Source organism: Aptenodytes patagonicus, chromosome 5 (genome assembly GCF_965638725.1).
Source record: "Aptenodytes patagonicus chromosome 5, bAptPat1.pri.cur, whole genome shotgun sequence".
In the NCBI taxonomy this organism is placed as follows: domain Eukaryota; kingdom Metazoa; phylum Chordata; class Aves; order Sphenisciformes; family Spheniscidae; genus Aptenodytes; species Aptenodytes patagonicus.
In genome coordinates, this window is record NC_134953.1 from 26,521,806 (window position 1) to 26,541,264 (window position 19,459).

Below are 19,459 nucleotides of genomic sequence, written 5' to 3' on the forward strand. Positions count from 1 at the left end.
TCAGGCAGATCCTATTCTGCCATCTAGAAGGGCTCTAGCAGTGGAGTTTCCTCTGTCTCACTGAGGACTAATACAACTAAGTTTAGCTTCTCTGTAATGGCCTCACCTTCTGTAAACATTTAATCCTCCTTGAATGTTTTCCAATTACAAGTCTTCCCAACTAAGGCTTAGTTCACATACAGCTTAAGGGTCCTTTTTCAAATCAACTCGACTAATTAGAACAGATTTGTGCACTGATACTAGAAGCTCAGCTGTTTTTTCACACATTTACCTTTTTTAGTTTCATACAATAACATTTTCAACACCAATATTATATACGCACGCACGTGTGTGTGTATGTATATGTATCAATATAGGAGTTCACAATCACTAACGCAAGTGTTGTACAGACATGGTTTTGTACCCTTCCTACTTTATACCTTTTTCTCCTGATTCTTCAGACGTTCCTGGAGTTCCTTCTTTTCTTTTTCAAGCTGTTCAACTTGTTTAGCCATAATGAAATCAGGATCCAACTCTTCAAGATCCTACAACCAAGTAAAGTTATCAAGACAAAATAAAGCAAACATTTTTTCTGTTATAAATGTGGTTTGTTTATTTATTTATTAATCTTCTCTGCAGTTTTCCCCTTATCTTTTAAAGTAATTTGCTTCAGAAACATTCTCAGTTTCTTTTCCTCTCTTCTGGGTAACTTGTATTTTATTTTTCAAGCTCTCTAAAGGATTTGTATCTTGATTTTTAATTGAGACACAGTCCAGGTACTACAAAATGGGATCTGGAGGTTTTTTCTGTATTTCAGATATTGTTTAACAACAAGAGGAAAAAAACCCAGCTGGACTTAATTCCTCCAGGTAAAAAAAGGTCCTATCCAAACTCAGCATTAAGGTTTACTTACACTGTTTAGCAAACTAAATATTTCAGTGTCAAACTGCCTGTCTCATTTTTAAGAGAGACTGTTTGTAAGACCAGTTACAGTACAAAACCAGTGAAGAACATGAAATTCAGGCAGCCTAGAAATGTAACACCAAAAGCATAAAAAAATAACTCAAAACTTCGATAATAAATTGTCTACCTCAATATCAATATCTTTAAATGCTTTGGCTCCCAGTTCAGTCTTCTTAATCTGCTCCAAGCGCTCACGAACAGTCTTCTTTTTGATTTGTTCATGCTCTTGCAAGATACGCTCCTTCTCTCTTTCCTTTGCCTCCTGGCGCAGTCTCTCTTCTTCAGCTTTCCGGACTTTTTGTAATTCTGCTTCACGTTGTTCCAGTTCTTCTTTTTCACGCTGAATGTTTAAACTTTCAAGGCGCTCTTTTCTTTCCTCTATCGTTTGACGACGTGCAAGAATACGCTGATGCTCCTTCCTTGAATTTTTTAGGAAGGCAGTGACCGCCAGCTGATGTTGTTCTTCCTTCTCTTGCTGAATTTAAAATAAGGATAAGACAATGATGTAAGTAGCATCTCTTTAAAAAGGCAGAAAGCATAGTAAATGCCTCTCAAAGAAAACTCAAGGTTAATTTTATTCTCCAAACTTGCCAACTGCACAGAAATACAACTGTAATGGCAAATCTAATCACTCATCCAAGTGCCATAACAAGGTAGTAACAACTGACTAGAACCACGTGTAAATGGAGAAAGTTGTCTGATACAGACAATATTCTGCAACACATCTTAGGTATGATATTTTCACACTTTTTTCTGTCCAAAAATATTGCACACCCGTATGCTAGTGATATTTAAGACTCTAACTGAAAGGGGAGTGGAGGGGGTCAATCTTGTTTGTCTCTGCGTGTGTTAGCAAGTATACCACCACATGTACTGTTATTTCACCAAAGCTCCCTTGTTTTTAAAGTTTTGGTTTTTTCCAAACACACTAACATACGAGAAAAATATCCTAATTGACACAAAGCACTATCTGTGAGATGATAAAAACTGATGAGCCAACAATTTAGGCATAAACATTGTATATAAAACCATTTTAACTAAATTATAAAGAGCACTAGACTTCTAGACAGTAGCATATAGACTATTCTTTAAGCAGCCTTCCCACCCCCCACCCCCATTCTCCTCCAGAGTACTTATACAGTTCTTCGTAGAGATTCATGCTGTACACATGAAAAGGTGTAATTGTGCCAGCTCAGGGAGCTGCCCATTTTAATCAATTCAGCAAGCAGCAAAACACTGCAGCCCTATCAGCTTGCTACACTCCCTCAGTCATGCTGCTCTTGAAATGTGAGCTAGCTCAGAGGTATTTTTAGTACTCCGGCACTTCTAGGGCATTCAACAAAAACACTGAAACATCCATACTTTGTTGCAGATCTGCCAGCACTTAAACTGAGGTGCCAGAAACATGAAAATGAAAAGCTTTAGATGGATTTAACTATTTTGTGAATTATAACAAATTTGACAGAAATTAAAGGTTTTTAAGCACCTGAAAAAAGTGAAAAGTTTCGATCTGAATAGTGAAGGAAAAAAGAGTATCAGCTTGTTCTGTAGCTTCTCTAACCACACAGATCGATGTTAACCTTGATACTGTACTCCAATTTTACAAGCGTAATTACTAGCATTTATGCCTTATTCAGCTAATTGTACTAACATGTCAAGTATAAGACTATTTGTCATTTCTATCTATGAATGTACAAATAAAGCTTATTTTTTCTTTCAAACCAACAATCCACCTGTCTAATACCAATCACTAATAAAATCTTTTTAGGGGAAAGCCTACATGGAAATATTTTTATCTTAAACACTATAAAACAGCTAATACATGTTCAAGCTAACATAAGCAAGCTAGCATTAGGTGTCATGACACAGTCCCACTTTATGTGTTTATATTTTAAGAATATTACTTAGTATTTCAACCCGGATAAAGAATCTAACATGGACATCTTGCTATCAGCCTTTTTTCCATATGGAAAAATTATTTGATATGTTTGCTACGAAATCTTTCATAAACATAAAGCAAAAGAAAAAAATTACCACTGCTCTTTTAAGAGAAGTGAAGGTTTAGCTTGCCACAACCAAAGCATGCTGGAAATCCGAGAGTGTTTTACACCTTGCTCCAAAGGGCTCTGGAGAACCTGAAATGTGAGCTCATCGGTGAGTCCAACCTTGAAGCCTACAGCCCCAGTGAGGAGGACAGGGAGTGACAAGGACAGGTCAGTTCTTGAGCTGTGGGATCTTTTGTTCATGTTTTTAGATTCCACTATGAAGTTACATTCCAGGTTCTTCACAACAGCAGTTTCTCCAGGAAGAATAAAGAAAGCAGGCTCTTGGATTTTCAAAAATGCATGCAAAATTTTAAACAAATCCTAGCTCTGTAGGCCCATCTATGAGTAAGCTATTATTTGGTATATCCTAAACCTGATACATGCAAGACTGGCAATTTAAACTTGGGCCTCTTGTGTACATTTTGACATGATTTTAGTTATGACCAAACACTAACTAGTTGAGTGCATTTAAGAATGATTATTCTTCTTCACAAGCACAAATAGCTGACTACCACCAGGCTGAAAAAAAAAAATGAAATTAAAAGGTACATCTAATCTGAGAAAACACATTCATTAAAATACAAGCTTTGGTATAAAGTGTCGAGTTATTAGCTCACGTTTCTACTTAATCCACAAGTATATAAATGCAGCCCATTATTACTGTCAAATTAGATCAGAGATCATTACCACAATGCTCTGAAAAACAGAGCAACGCACTTCTGAAAATAAAAAAATGCACAAAAGCACCAATTGCTACCTACTCAAATCCTTGCAATGTCATGTTAAATTAATCATTAGATAGCTCAGTGCCTTTCCTATGTCAAGGAAAGGTAAACCAAGTAACTCCTTGGTGTAATATTCAAGTATGATCTCACAACTTCACAACAAGCTTGTCTTGCTAAACCAGAAACTCTAGATCTACTGGAACAGGTGAGTATGTAACAGATGCAGGACACTTTGTCATTAATAAACACATTAATGCTACACTACATTTGTATATATTAACACCTCAAGGATCAATTTTTTGTTCTGAAGGGAGGGGACAGCAGTAACAATATTGATTACCGCTGCACTGAAAATAGATTACTGGAATGAGCAGTTGATCAGACAAGCAAAAAAATAACAAAAGGCTGCATAAGGGCAACAGATAAACATCACACAACTTTATGTGTGTTTGTCAACATTTTCAGAAGACTTAAAATGACTTACCAGTAAGTGAGGAGGCTTAATGACTGCAAGAGCCTTAGCCAGAGCTGAGGACATAGCAGTCAATTGATTTCTAATTTGCTCAGAAGGCATGCTTTGTAGTTGAGGGCCTAGTGGAGCATCTTCTCTAGTACTGTAATTCAAATCCGAGCCAAAACTCAGTGTCCGAGTAGTATGATCAAGGCGAACCTTTGGGGGGGGGGGAAGACTTGTATTAGATATTAGTTTTAAATAATTTCTCTGTTGCTCTGCCTATGACCAATGAGTCAACAAAAGCTCTAAGCAGAAAATACTTTAAAAAAAAAGTTTTAGCTATACGAAACTAAGAAATGCCAAATTAGTAGAAGAAAAATAGCACTATGAATAAAATTTTGTTTAATTTCAATGGTTTATTAAAAAAAATAAATACACTGGAAGAGGCTGAACTTCTAACGATTCTATGAAATGAGCACTGCAAGACAAATCATTCTTGCCTCTTCCTCCACATTAGCAATATGTGAAACAAGAATCCTGATTTTATGGCAGACAATTTCAACACATCTAAAACACAAGCTGAAGTTGTGTGTTAACCTAAATGAATTAACTCAGCTTTATCTAAAAACCTAAATGGGTAATTACTAAGCAATCTCAACTAAAAACCTAAATGGATAGTTACTAGGAGATCTCAACTGAAAACTACTTGTATATCATCACCAGCTTAAACATTTCATTACATTCATTCAATACAGACAACTTTACCAACAATGCAATCTTCAACAGCAGCTGAAACATCTCAGACATCGGTACATATTTCAAATGTTGGTGTTTTACTTCAGTCACTTGGTTAGACAAAAACCAACATTAGTGACTGCTAGCTCTTCAGTCTTGCACAACTAGTTCAGCATAGTCAGAAATTCGCATCCCTGTTTGTTAGACTTCCTTCAGGATATTCTGGACTAAATGACTGGGGTTCACAGGGAAAGTTTCAGCAAATTTTATTTCAACTTTTACTTCTACTGGACTTACATTAATGGTTGTTGACCTAAATCAAAAACACACACCAGAATGCAAATAAATGCAAGTTGTTAATATATTGTCACATGCATCATTTACCCTAGTTTATCTCCATCTATCAGAATCCATTGTCTTCCTTGGGTTCAATGTCAAGCAGTTAGTTTTCATCCAATGTAATACACATGAATCCATACATCATTTCACAGACGTCTGTTTACAGCACTTACTTGTAAGTCACAATGTCTGGCTGCATCAACGATATTACGTTCCAGCTGGAAAGCATCAACAAAAGGAACCAGGGTAGCCAGACGAGAAAATTCAATGCTTTGATAAATCTGGGCCACCTGTATGCGAACAGAAACATTAGGTATTTTTCCTCATTAAAAAGAGATCAGAAATAAAAGTTGTTGTACGGGCTCTAAAGCTAACTTACTAAATCGTCAATAAATGAATGTATACATATTAATACAATTACAAATACTCTTTCAGGATTTTATTTCTGTACTGTATTCAAACTTAACCTAAGATTAAATGCCATTCCTGAATGGCTTCTTTGTATGAAGGAGACTGGCAGCAGTAACTACATATAGCTATGCTGCTAATTAGCCTTCAACTATTTCTTTAGCACATCAGAAATAACACTGCTCGTCACTGGTAACAAAAGCAGGTCAATGAAATGTGCATTTTTTAGAAGACCTAGACACAAAAAAAAACAAAACCAAAATATCTCACCCAGACCTTACTCCAAAAAAAAGTTTTAAGAAACGATGAATTACCTTAAATAAGATATCATAGATCCATTAGAAAATCTAGGCAAGAGATTATGCCACTGTATGCAACCACTATTAAGTATAGCTACTACGGCTGTACCTAAATGATGTACAAACCTGAAGATACCGTTTATAGACTGGAAAAAAGTATTTCAAAATCATAATGGTCTTCTGTTTGATGGAAAAACATTACTTCAGCGTGGAAGTTTCCAACTTAATGTTCTTCCAAAGCATTTTCTAACTTATGTATACTCATGAACATACATTTTCTTTACTCATACCTGCTGCAGAAGGCGAAGAATGGTATTGTTTTGCAGGTGAGGAACATAGAGCTGCAGTTCAGGTTCCTTTTCAGCTTGGTCTTTCACCCAGTTCAGAACCTATCAAAATTCTGAGAAGTTACTCTATCTGCATCAACCCTTAAAAACTTGAACATTAAAGTAAGAAGCACTGTTATTACATACTTCCGGTTTACAGCTTATGGAACAACAGCACTTCTGTCCAGAGACTACATTGTTTTACTGAAGTGTGTCTTTTGATCAGAACACTTTTATTTATAATGGATAGCTAACATGTTTTGTATGAAGGCGACTGACAGTACTGGCAACATTTACCACACTGCTAATTTACCTTCAAGTTCTTTTTAGCACCTCAAATATCTTTGTTCCCACTATCAAAGAGAAAGAACATGATATGCTTTATCAATTGAAGAATTTACATTAACCTAATCAACAGCTCTCACATTATTTTTACCTCCCAATAATATACACTTTAACAGTAAAAACAGCCATTGGTGTATTTTTCCACTTCCCACACAACTCACTTGCATGCATATGCACGTGTGCACGCACACAGTTTTCTCATTTCTGCATCTTTAAACAAAATTTAACTCAGTATCATCTCCACCTTCTGGTATGTTCCCAAAACTCTGCACCTTTATAGGTGCCCTCTGAATAGCACCCTAGAGACCTGTAAGAATTTTCATTCTATTTCAATAATCTGGTGTACTAGGTATATCAGATGTTATGTTCATGTCATTGTAATGGAATTTGACCAAATAAAGCCTACCATTGAAAATTCTGGCAATAGAAAAAGCTAGTTAGTATTTACCACAAATCAACATTCAAATAACAGACTATTAGTCAAGACCAATTACTATGTACACAGAACTACAAAACTTACCTTGCTGACACGGCTACATAACTTGAGCGGGTGAAAGTCTACTTCAAGCCAATTGTAAAGTTCTTTCACTTCTGGAACAACATATTGCACTACGTTGAACCTTACCTACAATCAACAAAAAAATCCAAAGATCTCAAAAGAAATACAATATTAACAAATAGTTATGCTTTAAGAATTTTATATTCAAGAAGTTAAATAGGCACCACATGTACCTTTTAATATAGGAGATTGCTTATTTTTTATTACAGCATTCTTAATTGCAGTGACAATAACTCTACGCTACACCATTTAACTGTATTTAAAAATGGAAAAGTAGACAAAAAACATATAAACAAGATAAATACTTAGACTAGAGTACCACCCTCAACTTATTAGCCGTTTCTAAGACACAAGTCCTACTACACAGATGTAGGCCCACATCCAAACTAAAACCACACATCTCGGTTCATGAGTAAACTTCTGAAGCTTTAAATTGTGGTTTTAAGGCAAACTGGAGAGGTACCAGAAGAAGAATTAACACAAATTGTAAAATGAACTGTGAATGTAAGTTTTAGGCATGCATGCAAATGACTGCAAGAAATTCAAACATCCTCTGAAAATACCTAACTATGACTGAATGCCTAATTTGTTTATGAGTATCTGGGAAGGTCTGAAGATAGATAAATCTAGCCTCCCTTCAAATTAAACGCAAGGAAGTTTTCATAATCACTTAGGTCCTTACGGTCCGCTATTTGGTATCTGACCTGTGCTTATCCAATATACATTTAAAACAGAAAAATAAACGCTTGGTTCAGTTAATTACACACCTTAGAGTAGGGGAAAAAACCCCAAAGTTCTAGCTCACAACCCTTTTCAGACCCCTCAGAGTTTCAAAACGACATTTGTTGCTTGGGTGACATAAAGGACAATATTGAATCTGACTCTTTAGTGCACACAAGCATTCAGGCCTCCCGTTATTGCTGCCATTTCCAAAGGGTCCTTCTTGTGAATCTGAAATTTTAACACTATACCCTAAGTCATACAATTAACCATACAGCTGTTTTAACTTTTAAACTGCCGTCCCATAACTAAGCACAGTACTCTTAAGAGGAAAACAGTCCAAAAAGAGGACTCAATGTTTGACAGCTGCTCATCTGAACACCACTACCTACCATATCATTGATGAGACTTCCACGTGTAGGTGGGGCCTGAAGACCCAAGAGCGTTGCCAGACGTCGCTGTTTCTCAACAATGATGCCATCCATATCCAGAAGGCGAGCAATATCAGTTCTCTCAGGAGTTATAGGAATTGACAGAGTGGCCAAAAGGACTCGAGTAGACATCCTGTTGACAAAGTATAACCACGAAAGATGAACTGCAAGAGAACACTAATTAATTCCTCTTCATATACGTGCCAATTCAAGAGTATGAATGAGTAGCATTCATGATGCAAAACTGTGTAAAAATACCAGCAATAACAGAAAAGATGCCAACTAGGCAATAAGAGTACAGAATGCAGTGTTCTTCAGTAACCAGGGGAAAGATTTTGATAACATCTTTTCATTACTTACATACGTGTGTATATACATATATAAGTATATATATACATATTTATATGTAATATAAATGATAAAGAAATTTAAGCCGCCTCTCTAAGTATCAAAATACTATAAAATAATGGAAACAGCAGAAAGCAGCACCTTTAAAAACTTATTTTAGCTGCAAATCCATAACAGTTATTTTGATCGCATTGATTTTTAAAATTTACTGTGCAAGCCAGATGTACCTTTTGATGTAACGATACAAATGACATTAAATATTTAAATTCTGACCTTAGTACCCAGATGAAAATAAATATAAGAATTTCCATAGAGTATTTATTCCTACCAGATTCTGATTCTATAGAGGCCTGTACATGAACTTCAGAGGTTAATGCAGTCAGTGATTCTGCATGCCTAAAAAACCTTGCCAGTATCATACTTGTTACCAAAATATTAAAGGCCATTTGGCTATACAAACTTTCATATATTAAGAAAAAGTTTATACTAGTTGTAATGAAATCTTGTGAAGTAAACACCACCACTCAGAAGAGAAAAAGGAAGCAAAACACAGATACTTACTAACTTGCTTAGCTTCCCAGTCAGTAACAGAGAAGGAAGCTTAACTAAGGTGATCCTGAAGTTTACATTATTTACACTGTAGCTCTGTAAAATATCCTTCTTGCTCTAGGTTTCTTTTGAGGCAATTAGTACTGGCCACGTTAAGCAGAGCTGCTCATAGCCATACATGTCATCTGCTTCTTTTGGGGTACAATTTAGTTTATTTTTGAACCTATGGGGTTAAAAATAGGATCTAAGATCACATTAAATATCTTTGCCCACCTCTGCATCTCCTCTTGTGTGAGATTCTTTCGCATTTCTCTTGATAAGTGATAAAGTCGGTGAAGTGTGGATGCATGAAAAAGAGCATTTCCTGATTTCCAGAAGACAGTTGAAACTTTGTGATAGTAATTTGCCATCAGCTGTGGTTTGGGTGGTTTCTTAGACAGTGCAAATAGCCCATGAATATCCTCCACTGCTTTGAAAGCTTCCTAAAAAAACCCAAACACACTACTTTTAGGAAGTTTTTTGCAACACCCAAAAAAGGAAAAAACATACATTCACTAAAGGTTATAAGACTATAATATTTAATACCACTGAAAGCTGTGATCTTCAGTTTTGCCAGCTACATGAAATTAAATACTTCTTTCCTAATAAAGAAATTATTTGGACACGCTGCAAATCCATTAACTATCTGCTTAAAATTTGGTAGTTAATGATTAGTTCGCGTAATTTTTTGAAAACAGGTTTCTTTCAGATTTTCAAGCAACAAACCAAGGGAAAAAAAAAACCCCACATACAGAATAACAAAAATTCTACTATTCTACTAATTCTACTAGTAGAATAGTAAAATAAATAATAAAAATATTTTTTGTGATCAAAAATGGGTATAGCTTCCCTAAAAATACATATAATCCTGGAAATGCCTTACATGTAATTACTTACATGTAAGTAAGGAAACAACACAGAGAACATTCTCCAAATTCACAAAAGCAAAAAATGACAACCTTGGCTTTTTCAGGAATTTAACATGAGAAAGGTTGGAAAAGCAAAGCACCTCTTTGAAAATTTGCTTTGATAGTGCCCTCACTGGCTAGACACTAACATAATTCAACCAGTGACACTGGGGCCCCAGCCTAATAGCAGGCTTTAACATTTACCAACCACTTCCCAGTGATCTAGTTCATGAGAATGCAAGATGGCAGAGGTGAAGGTGCCATCATCAACTTCTCATTTTCACAACTCAAAACAACTTCAGCCACTTTACCATTAACTACTACCAGCAGAAGCTTGGTTTGAATGCTATGTGAAAACAGCAATCCCAGGAACATCAGGCTAAGTATTCAATATGCATGTAGTACCACATTCTAGATATTAAAACTTTATTCTTTAGCTATTATCCTGTCTTTACCTTGGAGTATATACCATGAAACATGATCTGCGTGGAACAGATTCTGGAAAGGCTGTAGACTACAGTGTGATTACAGGAGCCCTGCTGCATACCTGCCACAGCTCCATGCTAATAGCACTGTCAAGCTGCACAAGCCTGGTCTCCAAGTGCATTGACTGACTGTCAGGATTGTTGAGGTTGATTGCTGTGCTTTGGTTATGATGACGCTGGATCTGCCCCAAATGCATTCGCAGGTTATCACACAGTTTACGGAACTCAGCTTTACGTGTGTACTGCAGGCAGAACTTAAAAGCTGCAAAAATGAACAATATAAATTAAGAATGCTCACTAACGGTGACTTCATGGTAGTTCTAAATGGGATTCAAATATGTAAATCAGTACGTTTAAAGAATCTTCATTTACAGTCCAAAGACGCATCAAACGATGCAATCTAACTGTCACACATAATGAGTAAGTGACAATGCAGAGCACTTCCATCTTGACCTCAAAAAATGAAGATGCTTCTACATAATTAAGCTTAAGGAAAAAAGGCAGTACTTTGACTCTCTTTAAAAATGTTCTAATTTAAGCAGTGATTCTAGCTTTTATTTTGAACTAAGTGCAAATAAAATTCTGTGAATGGTGTGAATTCAGGTTTTGGCTTTGTAAAATGTGGGAAAAAATTCTCAAGTCATCTAAATATGGTAAAGTTAAATGAAGCTTTCAAATGACTGGAAATGACACAGAAAAAAATTCTTTGATCCCATAGTTCCTCTCAAAAATCTGTTTTTGCTTTGCCACTGTCACTCTGAAAATTATAAAGTATTTCTACCAGAAACAGGCAGAAAAGGAAGTCTCAATACTGTAGCACAAAGACTTAAATACACTAAAGCACCTAGAACTCACCTGACGGTCATCTTTCGTAATGTACTTGCACAATTTGGATCCAGAGTTAAAAATCTAACAGTCTTTTTTCAAAAATAGAGCCCTAAATTATACATACAAAGGAAAACAATCTTCCGCTCATCTCTCACCCTTAAGAAAAGATTAACATGCAAGTATTCATTCTTATAAATTCAATTTTTGCAGAATAATGCCAGAAAGAATCAGACTAGACTTTTTCCTATTACCTTCCGCATAATTTTTTGCGAAGTTACATCTCTGTCAAAATTTATAGCACATCGTAATTTTACAGTACCCTTTTGTGTACACTAGTTTTTGAAGTTAGCTGACATAGAATAAGTTAATGGAAGACACATTTGCCATTCTGGGTAACAAAGTGAAAACATGACTGATTTTGATCAGTAAGTTAGAAAAAATAAAGACACAGCACTAGTAATTCTCATATTCTCAGTACAGCCAGGAAAATATAACTTTTTCATTGCAGGTTCTGTTACAAGAAGAGTTCAGAGTCCAGAAACCTCAGTAATTTTAAGGAACCTCTGTAATTTTAAGAATAGTATGTGTGTACATACATATGCTTAAGAGATTAACATAATTCCAACTCTGAAGCAATATCCAAACAGAAATAACCTTTAATTTTCTAGTTTTACAGGATGTAATACAGAAGTTCTAGTTCTCATTATACTTTGTTTCCATCTTTTCGACTTACCTTGCTGTGCAATATCATGGTACAGGCGTTCCACTCGAGAATTATTTCGGAGAAGATCCAAACATTGTCTATACGATTCCCATAGAAATTTAACCCAGGGTGTCAAAAGCAGTCGGTCAGTACGATCCTGAGTGTCTTCTCCACTTACAGCACTCAAAAGAACACTACAGTCGGGGCAGGGGGGTAAGGAAAAACAAAAAAAGTGGTTTATTCCCCACAATTTTCACCAATTTTTCTTATTAAGATCTAAGATGAGACTGGACGAATCTGAACAGCTGGTTGCTGCTGAACAGCCTATTGCTTATTTTCAAATTGGTCCCTTGGACTTCTCCCTTTTCCTTTAAAGGCTGTAGATAACTTTTCTTGCTGTTAAGTTTCAAACTTTGGCCCTTGCATACATGACTGACATGTACAAGCTCCAGAAGTAAGAGACATCAGGAGCTTTTGTATCCTTCACATGAGTAAGCCAAAGGAAACTAATTCCAGGATTTTCACCTTCCCTCTTCTACCAGGGAGCTGCACACTGTACCTCTGTTAGATTCAAATATCACTGGCTACTCAGATACTTTCCTACTTGCTGAAACTTCCTTTTTAGTCACCAGCAATGCTGCCAGAGAGAGCTCACTTCTTGTTGACATGACACAGAAGCAACGCGTGCCTTATGATCTGCAGATATCGAAAACTAGAATACTTACATTAAGGTATCAAATCCTTTAAAAATTCTGACATGAAAAAGATGCTTAAACATGTCAGAAGTAAGATATCATAATCTTACATTTAAGGGCCATAACTGCATTCCCTCATTCACAGAAATACAAGGTTGGAAAAGATTCCTGAGACACCGAGACAAATTCAGTGCTACGGCCCACACGGTCCCTTTCCGCTAAACAGACCACCCAGCATGACAAACTTAAAAAGAATCATCTTCCCTAAGCCTCCATTTTTAAAATCCTTTTTGAACTATGCTTCTAACATAAACTCTCAACTCTTGTAACTCCCTTTACTACACTGCTTCAGTTCTAATTTACTTCCTTGAGCGCTAATACTACATACAATATTAAAGATGACATTTCACCAGAGCCTTCTCCAACAGATCAAGCAGTGAATCCAGCAAAAAAGTATGAGAAGTCTAGAGAACAGGACCTAAAAAACACTAAAGAAACTGTGGTTTTTCCGATAAAGAAGTGTGACTGAAAAGACACGTTTTCTAGCCCTTAGTTATATAAAAGAGAACAAGGAAAAAAGCAGTCAGTCAATCTTCAATGTCTAACTGTTAGTGGGATTCCTCTGTAACAAAGACTATTTCAGGCACTGGAAATAACATGAATAGCACTGCCATCCTGGAACAACTACCGAAGACAGGTCTGTAACCTTTTCATTTTTTACAACCAATGAGTTCCCAACTTCTACCAGAGCACCTTGCTGTTAACATGTAAATCCACAGCCTTCTACTCCATGTATTTGTGAATTTTGACTACTGTCACTCTGTTCCTCACAGTCGCCTACACAAGACAAAACGTCCTCTACTTTCACAATTTCTTCCAATTTTCTATCATCAGTAAATACAAATTTGACTTTTTTAGTTTCTGTGCCAAGATTTTAATTGAAAGAATTCCCGCTAACTTCACTCGTACTTCACATCTCCTTTCGTCATTACATGTCATCAGTTTCTCACTGGGCAATGTCTTAGTCCCCTTCCAATTCAACTGCAAACATCCCTTCTGGTATGGTATCAACAGCTTTACTTTTCCCCAGGTTAGATCTCTGGCATTTCTTGAATTTAAAAAATTAAATTACCAAACAAAATTCTGATGTAATCAGATGTCATCTACCCTTCGGCAAGCCTGTGCCGAATTTTATCTTAACTCAATGTACTAACTTCCTTCCTTCAAAACTCATACTAAAGACCTGAATGTTATTATGATCAAGATAACAACACATCAGCAACTCTTCAGACCACTACTCAGTCTTACACACAGGTGATGAGAAAATACACTGTCTGCTCAGATGGGTATCTGCAAAGCTTTAGCATCCAAAATATCTGCTGTTATTTTTAAAACTCTAGCATAGAAATGATGCTGTCACCCAACATAAAGAGAAAGCTGACTTTTCCATTCACCTCAGACAGGGTCATTTCCATGCTCTAAAAACCTATCTCTTTCTTTTATTCCACAATCAATATGCTTACAAAAATCAGTAGCAAAGTATTGCTTTAATCTTCAGACCACACCTAGGATGGCTAATCTCAACCCACCTCCTCAGAATTTTACCACCATTTTTCATAGAATTCTCTGCTTACGGCTGAAGATCCTTTTGTTATTCAATTATCTTCTGCAAGTTTTAATTTGGTTTGACTTATGGAAATGTTAATTTATTCCCTATACTTTTTGATTTTTTTAAAGGATATGGACAGATGGCCTCTTCCAAACTCAGCTGGAATGGTTTAAAACATTTCTTCACCCGCACCTTGTCACCCCTCTTCCACAGATGTCACCACATACATAGCTGTACTATCAGAGTTAACATGAGCATTCCCTAAATCAACAGATTCATCTGAAGAACATAAATATGCAATTGGAGATAACGTCACTTTGCCTGAAGCAGATTAGGATGTTCTCCCACAAACCATTCTGACAACAGAATAGTGACTTCTTGCAGAGCTGGAGAGCGGTTTCATCCTAACCTGGCACTACTTGCTTAAGCAAGGTCTAAGTGAAGGTCTATACACAACCTAAAGCAGATATATTTACTGAACCTTTTTTCCTTTCCTTCTACATTCTCATTATCCATCCAATTAATCATAACACTGAATTTACTTTTTATGTCCTTTCTTCTAGTACCTCATCAGTTAACCAAGCAAGTATAAAGTAACATTACCTTTTGTTTGTACGTGCACAATGTGGTCAGAACGACTGGAGGTTATCACACACAGGAATTAAATTGGCCTAATATAATTAATAGTATTTGTACATTGACTGATAATGAGCAGCTTTCAATAATAAACTCTCAAATATCATTACAGATGCAGATCTGAGTAGACCCTAGAAAGTGGTGACCCGACTCCCAGAACGGCTCCTACTGTATCTACGTCTTCTATTCTTTACTACTTACTTTCTTTACTTTACTCGGACTTAGGATTTTGTTCAATGCAAAATACCGTTCCCATTTTTTTTCCCTACCTTTAGAACATCACTTGTATTCCATTTCAAATCCACCATCTTTATATCTCAGTTCTCTGAATTGCCAATATCCTTCATGAAAATAAGGACACTTTGCTGTGAAGTGCTACATTTTAAAGACAGGCCGCCTACCTTTCTGGAGTTTGAATGTTATCTAAGTCTTCTATGTCCAGTACCATCTGCTGGGATTCTTCCTTAGCTGCTTCTGTTTTTTCTTCAGCTAATTTTAAATAGGCTCGAACAACATCTTCCAAAGATTTGATGTTCACCTACATCAAAGGCAGAAAATGGGAAGATGTTTCCACCCACAATAGGCAGCAGATATTTAAAACGTAAGTGCTACAAAACTAGGAACATCTAAAAGGCAGATTAATTCTAACTCAAGACCAATCAGTTACTTTTAGATCATATCAGCTGACATACACCATGCTTGCTACAAAAAAAAAAAAATTCAAAAGCCATACCTGCTGGCAAATATTCTTGTACTGGTACAGTCCTTCTTTTGCCAGATGACTCTTGCGGAGATCTACACAGAGTTCCAGGTACTTCAACATAATTGGCTCGTGGATTTTCTGCCATGTTCGGTGTTTTTTACTTTTCATAACATCATAGAGAACATCAAGGGCAGGCTGCTTTTTGCCGACCTCAAGGAATTCTGAAAGTAAAATCCAATTAGCAAAAGACTTGCAAACCAGAAGATGCATGTTTTTATGCTTAACATTGTAAACTTTTAGAATTTCATCAACTCTAGCCAACGTTCATTGATGGTTTGATTTAGCTGGCCATATCAAAAATGTTGGCAGATGCAGCTGCAGTGGCAGTCTTTCAATGACATAACTGGCAAACAAACGCAGACGTCTCCCTTAACGTGAAAATTTCAGATGGCAGAAATGTCTCTCTATCCATCAAGGCATGACTGGGCACTTCATACACATTAATAAAATATACACATCCAGTTTTAAAGCTAGTTTCATCAAGAAGGACAACGAATACAAACCACAAGGCCTGTAGTACAGCACATACCTATGTCATTCAACAAGATGCAAACCATCCAGTGAATATGACTTCAAAAAAAGTCCTGCCGTCAAGCCGAGAGAGAGGGGGAGGGGGGGGGGGGGGGGGGAGGAACTTCACTCAGAAAAGTTGTTTGGATTTTTTTTTTTAAACTCAGAGCAGTCTAGAGATTCAGATTTATAGAACAGTTACACTAAAAGCTGCTACAGTCCAGTTAAAGGGTCAGACATTTTTTAAACCAGCCTTGCTGCTGAAACCGGTATCCCATTTATTCATTCCCTAAGCAGCTGCTGTTACTAACAGGATCTCTCAGCATCACAGCAACTCCCATCTATGATACATCATACGTTCTGCTCAGTACAAAATACAGCAAACCATCCATGAGCAAATAAGGAAGCAGCACTGCCAGCTGCTACACAGGCCCTATGCTAAAGGCACTCTTAACTGCAGAAAAGCCAGACAAAAGAACATTGAGAATGGGAAGCAAACAGTTTTAAAAGATAAAGAGAAGTCGAGTACAGCTAAAAGGAAATGTGTGTATTCTTAAAGGATGAGGGGTGGAGTCAGTACTTTCCATGAAGTACTTTGGAAATCACTACATTCCTAAAGAAATAATGGCAGAAAGGATTAAAGTAGGGGGCTGCCTCAAGATGCTCAGACATCAGACAGAGCTTCTAAGTTTTAGAATCTTAGAATCAAAGTTAAACATGGCTAAAAGATGTATTTTGAAAGCAGCAGGGCTGTTTTAATTTAAGGACCACAGTAGAACGTATTCGGGGCTCAGTTTATGTAAATAGTGAGCTTGCATAAGATAAGCAAGTTACTTTATAGAAAAAACATACTGTTACATTTAAAGATAATTAAAGTTACAATGTGACAGTATTCAGCAGTATTTTTTTTACTCACAGAGGGAAGTTTAATAAAGCTATCCTCCATCCCATAATTTACACTGTTACTCTATCTCAGTGCTGCTTTTGAGGCAATTACTGCTCAGCTTTAAAGTTTTTTATTTATGAAAATAAACTTGAAAGGCAAGTTTAATCTTGCCACAATGCCAGGCCATTCCAACCACAACTCTCAGTGGTCGATAATGACCTGGACAAAGCAAAAAATTAATTCATATTGTTTTGAAACTTTTAATTAACTCTGGTTAAGCAAGTTCTTGTCAGTAAGTCAAATAATTAAAGCTAATTTAACAGACACTGTCTTAAAAGCCCACACAAAGTGGACCAGAAGATTCAAATACAGCGTACATCACCATGCCTTGCAGTAGAAACTGTAAGTTATGGAAACAAAGATTTGTAACAAACAAAATATAAAGCCTTAGACCCTGAATAACTGTCAGAATTACATGTTTTTCTATTTTTTTCTGTTATACCACTTAAAATGCCAAAAGGTATCCAAAACAGCAACTGAAGCTCTGAGAGGACATGAACTAGCCAATACATATTGACAACTCATCTATTGCTAACCCAAAATCCCAAATTAAGCTAAATTTTCAATCTGAGAAACTGTACGTCATTTCAGAAGGTGACAAAGATGTCATGCATTATCCAATATCTCTAATAGAGAGCAAACCCAGTATCTGCAACAATAAAACACTCCCAAAAGTTGCATTACATCCTTGACTACAAAGCAATGCCAGATATTAACAATAGCTAAGGGTTGGCTTTGACCTACATTTATCTTTCATAAGTAGAAACAGCCTTTCTTACATATCTGTACGTATTTACAATCATTCAAGCTCTTCTTATTTCTAAAGATCTTCTATGTATGTTGAGATCACTGAGAACCTGAAGCATAAAGCGCTCCTAAACGCTCACTTAAGCCTGACATATAAAACACAAACCCTGAAACTCTGGAAACTGCACTGAATGTTCCAATTTGAACATTAAACTTTTAATTTAACATTTTAATTTAACACTAAACTGCTTCCTGTGACATACAACCTGCCTTAGGTATAACTTCTCACCCTTTATTATACTTGGACATGGCGAGATTGAGCCCCTGCAGTCTGCAAGACTTGACATTGCTTGTCATGTTTTCCATTCAGTCTACCAAGACTCGGGATTGCTAGCGTTTGTCTAGAGAACGTTCCCTTCAGTTCAACTCTACTTCAGTTTATTAGAATTTAGTAGACTTGCAGCAGTGCAAGACATGTGAATTTAAAGCTGCTCTTCAATACCAGGAAAGCAATAATAAAATGTCAGATTTAAACAGTTTAAGGTCAATATGCCAGCAATATGACTTGCTCACCAAGTAAGTGCAACTTACTCTACCCAAGAATTCTGAAGTTTAATTAAAGTTTATATACTATGGTATGTGCATCTTTTCCAGTAAAAGGACTGCTAAAATACAACTTCATCTTTGGAAGTTGATTGAAGCAGATTTTATCTTTCATCTTTTTATCTTTGTCTTTTATCTTTGCAGGAATGATTTTTAAAATGAATTTTAGATTAGAAATCTTGAGGACGTGCAGTACTTTATTTAACATTTTCTTGTTAAAATACCAAGTACTTGAATTATGTATAGTCCCCAGACTACGCAGCCTCTTCAGCTGTCATTTCAAGACCTGTACATCATTTGTAATTTTTGGATGTCTTTAAGTGTCATCCAGCAATCAGCCCTCTGACAATGAAGGGTCTAAATGGTCTTGCTAACTGTTTAAAATAGGATACTATAAAAAAAGAAGCGTCAAAGCCATATATTTAGCCTGAAAGGAGACAGATGATAAATATAACCGGCTTTATATGTGGCAGTCAGTGAGAGACAGCTACAGCGCAGTCCTCCTTGGTTTCTATTCCAGGGGTAAACTCACGCATCAGCCTGTGCAACATTTAAGAAGTTTAATAATTTTCATTCTCACCCGAGTCACATGAAGGATGGGACTACTAAATACGAAGCCCATATGGAAAAACAGGGCCCAGGATCAGACCGCTTTTGAAATCATCCCGGAGCGGGTGCGAGATCCGGGCTGGACACCTCAGGCCAAGCCCCCGGCCAGCGGAGAGCCCCTTCCCCTCCGCGGGCACGGAGGCGCCTTTGCCG

The 19,459-nt window shown here is 36.6% G+C and overlaps 1 protein-coding gene and 1 non-coding gene across 2 annotated transcripts in view; both read right to left on the reverse strand.

Annotated features, from left to right (window-relative positions):
• Positions 1 to 19,459, reverse strand: part of EIF3A (eukaryotic translation initiation factor 3 subunit A) — a 35,807-nt gene that overhangs the window by 15,744 nt on the left and 604 nt on the right. Inside the window, exons 2-13 of the mRNA XM_076339110.1 lie at positions 15,862 to 16,052; positions 15,530 to 15,666; positions 12,219 to 12,382; positions 10,720 to 10,919; positions 9,499 to 9,707; positions 8,290 to 8,461; positions 7,139 to 7,243; positions 6,238 to 6,336; positions 5,414 to 5,530; positions 4,197 to 4,382; positions 1,070 to 1,417; positions 420 to 524 (exon numbers count right to left, since the gene is read on the reverse strand). Coding sequence (XP_076195225.1) covers positions 420 to 524; positions 1,070 to 1,417; positions 4,197 to 4,382; positions 5,414 to 5,530; positions 6,238 to 6,336; positions 7,139 to 7,243; positions 8,290 to 8,461; positions 9,499 to 9,707; positions 10,720 to 10,919; positions 12,219 to 12,382; positions 15,530 to 15,666; positions 15,862 to 16,052 — 2,033 coding nt within the window. The remainder of the gene's footprint in view (positions 1 to 419; positions 525 to 1,069; positions 1,418 to 4,196; positions 4,383 to 5,413; positions 5,531 to 6,237; positions 6,337 to 7,138; positions 7,244 to 8,289; positions 8,462 to 9,498; positions 9,708 to 10,719; positions 10,920 to 12,218; positions 12,383 to 15,529; positions 15,667 to 15,861; positions 16,053 to 19,459) is intronic.
• LOC143161477 (small nucleolar RNA SNORA19) lies at positions 5,738 to 5,870 on the reverse strand. Its single transcript, XR_012995541.1, has one exon. It is a non-coding gene; the product is annotated as a small nucleolar RNA SNORA19 (small nucleolar RNA).